Source organism: Trichoplusia ni (assembly GCF_003590095.1).
Source record: "Trichoplusia ni isolate ovarian cell line Hi5 chromosome 4 unlocalized genomic scaffold, tn1 tig00003465_group3, whole genome shotgun sequence".
NCBI lineage: Eukaryota > Metazoa > Arthropoda > Insecta > Lepidoptera > Noctuidae > Trichoplusia > Trichoplusia ni.
In genome coordinates this window covers 2,646-11,480 of record NW_020799611.1, presented here as the reverse complement: position 1 = coordinate 11,480, position 8,835 = coordinate 2,646, and the positions used below count along the sequence as shown (strand labels likewise).

The following is an 8,835-nucleotide window of genomic DNA, read 5'->3' as shown; positions in this document are numbered from 1 at the left end:
ATAATTAATAGTTTAAGCCAGGTTTATGTAAATAGAGATTTTAAGATAGGTATTACGAAACTAGCCTTTGACAGGCAAACCAAAACGAATGACTGCGAGTGGAGTGACATAAGCATTGCACAGAAAATAAATAGGTTAGTGTGGTCTTCGTAAAAACAAATCTACGCTTTTTAGTAGTGTTGCTCACTCATTTAGCCCGTTAGCCGCCGAATGCCGACCGAACCCAACATGCACCCGGTAACTTTGCGCGGTGTTTTGTCGGTGCTTCATGCGTTTTGTCTTGTTGTAAACGAAAAATGGATATTGTGTATGGATATTAAATAATACTGACGTAATACGTTTGGTTTGAACGATATTTACCTTGTTATCATATTTGGATAACAGCCTGCTAATCTATTGATAAGGAAAAAAATATAAATCTATCAAAGTTTGCAATTATTTTTTTTAATGCTTAGGGAGGGGATGGTAAAGAAAGCTAAATCGAGTTTGCGGGGCTGCCACACTACGGGAAATTATTTGGTATCTCTAAAAAAATGTTTTACACCATAATCTAAGTAAAACCTAATTGTTCGGGTGGCGATACTGGCCCTGGCGAATCATGGGCGTCTTCTACGCCACGCTATATGATGGCTAATTTTATAAGTTTCTCAACCCTTTTTTAAAACGTAACCCTATTACTAAAGGTCCGCCGTTTGTCAGCCTGCCCGTCCACCTTTTACCAGACTGTATTCCCTTGATAGTAGATTAAATCGAGTTGAAGCAACGGTTAAAGAGGTTATAATGGTCACAATTATGTCACTCAACATAACGTATTTAATAAGTTAGGTATGTCTACCTACCTACTTAAAGTAGTTATTATTTGTTTTGAGAAAGTGCAAGATTAATGTTGAATAGCATTGTATCCCGTGTTGTACATCTACTGGGTCCCAATTCTGCTATTTACAATGGCCGATGAATGTATGGCGGATTAAATTTGAAACTTACATATTCTCTTGAGTATTTTGCCAACACAATAATTGGAAATTCATTGTCTTGACCGTGAGTGTTCCGCCCCGCTGAATTTCCAATTATGTTACAAAAAATGCTTAGAATAACACGAATGTCGAATAGTGCCAATTAAATCTAATTTCCATTCATTCATTGGGCACTGTAAATAGCGGGGTTCTTAACCAGTTTTGATGAAAATAACTAATCTCTGTTTGAGGGGGATATTCTGTTGCCTGTAGTCATTTTGAGAAGTGGTCAATTTATGACCGAGCCAGCGGTGGTTTTTGATGAGAGCAAGTCGAACCGAGGGCTTTGACGTTTGATGTATTCCTATAAATCGATCCGTATTTCCAGAACTGCCCCGTGTTCGTATACTCAAATCACCTCAAATATTGATTGTCTCGATGTTTCAACAATGTTTATGCTCCCATATCTAGAGAACTAAAGAGTCCGATTTAAGTATTTTTATGTTGTACTAGGCATTATTCAACTAAGCTTACTGCAAGTTAAGTCTAACTTTAATATAGCAAAACCTTTTATCGGATCAAGTGTTTGAGTAGTCATAATTGAATAATTTACTACTAAAACAAGCAAATGTAATGACAAATAACTTTTATTTTAGTTAAACAAAGAAATGTATATATAATATTATATATATTTATTGGATAAAATTATTTCTTAAAACAGACATGACGCCTCGTCCATTGCGAGAAACCACCAAGTTCCCATCGTAGCCGAAATATGGCAATCTATATAATAAAACGTAAATGTAGACGGCCCAATTGTTTCCAAAATATTTATTTCCATAATAAAAAAAATCACGAAACACACGTGACAATGGTACCATAAACAAGTTTAAAGTTAAGCTAGCTGCTTGCCTTAGGCCCAATACAGTCAAAGGTTTTCAATCAGGAGCCCATTAGCAATTTGACACAAATATTTTTCTTAATAGAAAAATATTTGTGTTTATTCTAAATTATCAACAGCGATAATAAGTAGTCTATTCAAATAACTGCGGTTATACAAAACACCATTTTTTATAGGCGAAATAATCACTTAATATTTATTCGTCGGTACATTTGATACAACGTAAGCTGTAATATAATGCGTTTACGCTTTACATTTTATTAAGAACCTTTATAACGTCTTTATATACTTTTCATTACATAAAAAATTGGACCATCCCCATTACAGTTGCTTACAAAATACCGACATCAAGAAAAACAACTACATATAAAGACAATGAATATGTTCAAAGAGGTACTAACACTTTTATGGCTCAAGCGAGAAGTAACTTCAAAAATTAGTATAAAAATATATCACAGCAATTTAAGTTAGCCCAACTGGATATTTGCTGAGTGAGATCGAAGAATATAAATCCTCGAAAGGAAAAAATAACTCGTGTTAACTGTTTACAATATAATTTTATCGAACATATCTGTCGATTAAACTCGTCTAATGACACAGAGATATATTTCTATTCCATCATTATAATGTTACAATATAATATGTTGATACACATACTACACAGTTAAATATCGTAGGTCAATGGTTAGTGATGGGTGAGAAATGGGCGTGATGAGAAGAGCGTGTCTGACAACGGATGAGCGCAGTGTGCCGAGAATGTGACGTGTGGCGGGTAGGTAGGAAATAAATATATGCCAAGTCGCAGGTCTTTAGGTAGACAGCGCAAGCTGCAGCGCTTCCTTGTGCTCGTTGCTAAGTTGCATCAGGACCGAATTGAATAACTCTGCATTAGTCTGCAACAAAATAAATTGTCTTTAATTTTTATATATACTGTTTCAAAAAACGTCTGACTGCATGCCGCAATGATATACGTAGAGTGTGTATGGATGTTATTTTATAAAGTAATAAAATATGATGGTTTACCTGTATTTGCCTGACGAGAGCTACCATCTGCGCAAAAACTGGGTTATCATTAGGGACGGCGTCCCTGAGGAATGCCTCGGCCAGTGTGGCGATGACGTGTTTTGGTGCATCCGGTGAAGCGAGCGCGGCGTGGCCGCTCGCCGCCAGCTCACACAACAGCGAGTAAACGTGGGGTGCTTCCTCTGTGTCTTCTGTCACTGGCAACCATGTCAGCCTGTTGAAAAAACAACATTTAATAATGTAACTCTTTTCTCATGTTAGATGTTAGTAGACGTCGTGATGTGATGTCTTACCAGTGTCTGATGATTTCATCCCTATCAATCTGTGAGTGGTTATACTTGATAATCTTGGCGACAGCGGAGATAGCGTTCTCGGTGGCGTTGAGGTTCTCTACGGAGCGCGACTCCGGGTCTGCGACGAGCGCGGCGAGCAGCGGCGCGGCGCGGGCGCAGGCGGGCGCGAACTGCACGCCGCCGAACTGCGCCAGCACCCCGCAGCCGTACGCCGCCGCCTGCCGCACCTCGGCCTCGGGCTCGCGCAGGCCGTTTAACATCGGTTCCAGGAATATGTCCTGATATTTCACACACGCAGGTCCTGCAAAATTAGCGTATTATAAAATCCATTTGATATCAATCCACACAAAAATCCATTTTTAATTTTTAACCATAAACTCATTTCAAAGTTTCGGTTCATTGAAAACCAACGGAATTAATTACCTCCAAATTCAATAACGTCATCGAAAATGCATATAGCCCATTGACGGTCGGAGTATGGGCGTCCTGGAGCAAGCAACTGCACCAGATGAGGCAGCAGAATATCAAGATGTGGGAAGAAGCTTTCTCTGTAGGCAGACATGAGAGCATGCAAAACATCCGCGACACGCGATAATCCATATACATCCTCATTGTCCTCATCAGCTAGCTGCTCTTCTACAACCTGAAAATAAGAATATAAGTTTTAATAAAACTTTCCTTACCCTTCAACAGCTTGTTCCATTAAGTGCTTAGCACTATTAGAAAACATAATTTCAGCTGAATGTCATTTACCTCGTCGTAATCTTCATCAGCGCGTTTTTGACGACGCTCTGTGGCACGTTCGAAATGTTCAGTCAGTAATTTGTTTAAAATGCGCAGCACTTCAGTCATCATTTCATCAGGGAGACAACCACCTCCCAACAGCTCAATACACTAATAACAAAGATAAGTAAGTTAATATACATCATTACACGGGCACTGTTTTATAAATACATAATGTTTTTAGATTTATCATCCATCTACCTTAGCAAGACTGTTGAGTAATTCAACCTGGACTTCTTGTTCAGGTTCCGAGTCGATAGCCTTAAGCAGCTCGGGCAAAATGTATGCCCACATGCCTTGAATGAATTGTGGTCCCCGGATGCGTGCGCATTCGAGCAGATACGGCAGGACTCGGCGGCTGCCGTGCGAACGTTGTCGTGGAAGTAGAACTTCAGCATGGGCACCATTAGCTTCACTACATCTTCGGCATAAGCCGCGAATTCCTCCTTCAGTTCGCGAGCGTAACACACTAGCATGTCACACGCGGATGCCTTGTCTTCGAGACCTATTGTCAAAATGTTATGTTTGAGTAAATAAAACTATAAGTTACTCAATATAATATGACCATCAAATTATTGATATATTACCGGCAGTCTTGATGCCAAAGTTCTGTTGTTCTCCAAGAGTGACAAAGTGCCAATCAAGGTCACCCTCAATAGTCTCGAGGTCGTCGTTATCAAGCAGTGCTACTTCGGGTTTCATGGCTGCAGTACGCATCACGGGTTCCATTACCATAGGTAAATACTGGGCGAACTTCTTGCCCTAAGAATTAAATTGTATGTTATTTCTGTGATCATCTGTCTCAGTGCAAAGATTACAGAGACAAATTCATTTTAATTTAAATAACTTACCCATGATTCTGCAAATACGCGACCAGGCAGAAATAAGGTATGAGGTTTGGGGTCATCAGCTGGCAGCTGCTCTCCTTCTGTGTGGGTCTCAAGAGCAAGTCCATAACTTCTGAAGCATCACTGGTAAACTGCTCTTCACCCACAGCCAAACCTACGCATAGTTACAGAGGCAAGTAAATTAAACAAATACAACCCCATACATATCAAAAACGGCTCATGATTTGAGACTGTCCAATTTTACGCCACAAAAATTTTAACGAAAGTACGAACCTATGAGACTGACGCACTCAATAGTTTTTGCCGCGAAGCATTTTCAACTCGTCAGTGGTGGCGTTAGCGATGATGTATTTAAGACAGGGCATCAGGCGCTCGTAGTATATGACAAAATCTTTTTCCACAGTATCAGCGACAGATGCGATGTTGTCACTATTTGCTCCAACACAAGCTTTGTGCCGCGTTCCACCAACTACAAATAAAATATTATTATATTTCAGTCGTCATATGTACTAGCAAGATACTGTTGAGCTCTCAGGGTAGGGCGTGTACAGATATTTTATCAGTCAAAATAGAATGTTTAATAGAATATTGGGTGTATACTCTGTATATTAACAGTAAATTAATGTCTGCGAACTGAGATCCGTGACTTTCTATTAAGTAGAAGGAAACGGAGCAATTGCCGCATTTTATCTCCCAATGCTATGGAAGTGATGAGCTTATCTAAATATGTGCACACCACTAACGAACATTGGAGTTGGTAATAAAAAACAGTTCATACCTCTTTAAATTTGGGTGGTCAAGATCAATTCCAGCTTGCTCATCAAGGGATCAAGATACTGAGTAAGAATTGGTTTGGGGCAATCCTCGCTGAAATTTACTAAAGCAGCAGCCGCGTGAGCCTGTAAAAATGCGGAACTTAAAACCGAATACTGTAACTTACACTGAAATCATTTTAAACTGATGTTGTAAATATATACCTGCACGCGGGGGTTAGCATTGTCATCAAGCACCATTAGAAGGCCAGGCACAACCTTCTCATGGAATTTCTTTTCAAACACTGGAGCAAAGTCAGTAGACATCTGTCCAACAGCGTTACATGCAGCGTAACGTACTCGAGGATGCTGTAAAATACATATTACAACTTAATAAGTTTATGTATTACTGGTGAATAAAATGGTTTTGATCATCCATAACCCTCCTGGCAGTCGGGTAAAAATGAGCATTTGTGTATTAACTTAATTCCGTGACTCTGATATTTTGAGATCTAGAGACAAATGGAGCAGTTATAATCTTTGATTTTCCAATGTTATGGAAGTGATGTATCCTTGTGTTTCGATATATCACTAACGAACATTGGACCTAGACTGAACTGATTAATAATCTGGAGAATAAAGTCGTAGATGACTTCATATTTTTGTGCCCTGCAATATAATGTGGTTATGAATTTGTATTAACGTGAACTGAATAACTACATTAAACAGAAAAGACTGTAGTAACAAATGATATATTTATACTAATAGGTCAGACACTTGTCTGCGATCTACGATAACTTACAGGATCAGTAAGATAGTTGAGTACAGCAGAGACAACTTGGTCAAGCATCTGTTCCATCTGCTTATGGCACCCTTCGCCGGCAGAAGAGACTGCCATGAGCGCGGCGTGACGTCGTCGCCAATCTTCAGAGTTTAACATCTCGGGCACCCGGCCCACTATCAGAGCCAGCATTATCTTTCCACCCAGTCCACAGCACATTCTGTCCAGAGCTGATTCAGCTGCTACATAGTTTCTGTAACAGAGATTAATATTGCAAATGTAAGTCACAAAATACCTCATGTTTCATACTATGGTTGATTGTATAATTGAAATGAATATTTATTTAAACTTTTGTATGCAATTGTGATACATAAATGATGTGTGTAAAGCATAAATGTAATCAAGGGACTGACACCCAAATGTATAAGGAACATCGGGTGCTAATTATCTCGATATTTATCTAGTAAGATTGATTGTAGCTAAGTCATATGAACATAGCCAATTGAGACAGTCTTACAAATATCACATAACATCAATATCGCAAGAATAAGAAGAATAATAAACTGACTGTTCATTGTCGTCTTCAGCAGCATCATCTTGCAGGGACCAGTCTGGCTCATCGTCAAGTTCGCACATCATCTCAAGAACGAGCGGCGTCAGCAGGCTCACACCATTAGGCACTTGTTTTTCGGACCATAGCAGGCGCTGTCTCGCACAAGGTCACCATCGCCTCAAAGCTAACTGGCGCCAGTTATCATCAGCGTCTGTGTCGCCTACAACCTGTTAAAAATAAACCATAGTACACAAATTTTAATCACGAATGTAATGAATATAATAACAGAAGACAAAAGCCAATTGCGCTAAGTTTTTATAACCTGATAAAATGTTACCAAGGGACTGGCACGTAAGATGTATGAAGAACATCTAGTGCTAATTATCTTGTTTTTTCTCTAGTAAGAACCTTTTTAACTACGCCATAAAGACAAAGTCCCGTCTAAAAGGATCTTACGAAAATATAAAAAATACTTCGTTTTGTCACAATACTTTATAATAATCCACAAAGATTTTAAATGTAACAGAGAATGTTATAACAGAGAAACAGAGCCATTTCTGAAAAATATATAAGGTCACAAATGATCATTAACCTACTTTGACAACATAAATTACATTTCTTCCAGAATTCAAGATCATTTATAACAGTAAAATATTACCAACCTTTATGCAGACTTGGAATATGGGTCCTAGTTGTGGACGCAGGAATTTTGGAGCAGACTCAGCCATTCAATGAGAACTTTCAAGGCAGAATCATCATCACTTTTCTCAATGGATTGTACTACTACCTGTTAAAATAGTAAAAAAAAACATTATATTTTATATAGTTCAGTATTATAAGTAAATTATTAGTATTATACATATATGTCTTGAGAGGTACTATCAAACTCCTTTCTATTAACAGAAATGGCGTTAGCGAAAATCTCAATTTATTATAGCACAATCTGGCAGTAACACATTTATAATAAAATGCCGCACGTAAATTATGTGCTACGAATTGTTGACATTAAATCAGTCACACACACACATTTATTTCATGCTTACCATGAAGAGTGTACTGTACCTATGCAAATTTATAAATAACATGAAAAATTGTACGGTAGGAAATGTATATACAGTAAGGGGATATTGAACAACAAGTAACAATACAGTTTTGCTATGTTGTAAGAATCTATAACTATTAAGGAGCATAGCCATATCTTAAGATTATGTCTACTTATTTTACAAGTCAGAATCAAATATTTGAGTTACAGTATCAATACAATGGAGTGATAAACTTCAACTATCAACCAGTGAGTCTTAAAATAGAACCAATTGTCGTTTCAATGTCGAATTCATGGCGCTTTGAATTTACAAGTGGCCAATTACGATTTGCGTGCAATATAGACATGACTTGGTATTTTTATTCATTGTAATAATTATATTATATATTTTTATACATATTAATGCAAAAGCCATTAACGATTGCTAGAGACTGAATGGTATTATAAAAAAAAGATTATCATTTAAACATACAACAAAAACCATTATTACGAACCTGCATTAATGGGAGCAATAAATCACTAAAATGTTTGTGTATGGCAGGCTCCTTCTCGTGCAGCAATATAAATGCGCCCACGGCTTTCACAGCTTGTGTGCGGAGAGCCTCCGATGTGGATTGCAGGGCAGTCAGCAGCATACGCTTGATCACCACTAGGTTCTCATTCTGACGGTGTCCAAACACACCAGGGACTGACCTGTGTCAATTTCATTTTATTATTTAGATAGCTATAATGTAATGAAATTATTACCAAACTGTCTAGATAGTGGTATTAGTCTAAATTTTTCAGTATATATGCACTTTCATATTGCATATAATGGTGAAGAGTCAGTTTGAACACCCTAATCTCAGAATCTCTCTCTACTTATCTAAATGGATAAATTCCTTCAATGTTAAAGAGCTCATTGAT

General features: G+C 38.0%; 1 protein-coding gene across 1 annotated transcript; it reads right to left on the bottom strand.

Moving 5' to 3' along the window:
• Positions 1 to 1,630: 1,630 nt before the first annotated feature.
• On the bottom strand, positions 1,631 to 8,599 carry LOC113506199 (importin-5-like). The gene is given in 21 exon segments (XM_026889045.1): positions 1,631 to 2,747; positions 2,878 to 3,091; positions 3,171 to 3,471; positions 3,594 to 3,813; positions 3,924 to 4,064; positions 4,155 to 4,303; positions 4,306 to 4,458; positions 4,541 to 4,714; positions 4,805 to 4,852; positions 4,855 to 4,893; positions 4,896 to 4,955; positions 5,075 to 5,102; positions 5,104 to 5,222; positions 5,225 to 5,270; positions 5,580 to 5,591; positions 5,593 to 5,700; positions 5,779 to 5,922; positions 6,356 to 6,587; positions 6,903 to 7,114; positions 7,550 to 7,674; positions 8,424 to 8,599. Coding segments are annotated over 19 exon segments (2,343 nt in total). The 5' UTR covers positions 6,974 to 7,114; positions 7,550 to 7,674; positions 8,424 to 8,599; the 3' UTR covers positions 1,631 to 2,663.
• Positions 8,600 to 8,835: the final 236 nt, after the last annotated feature.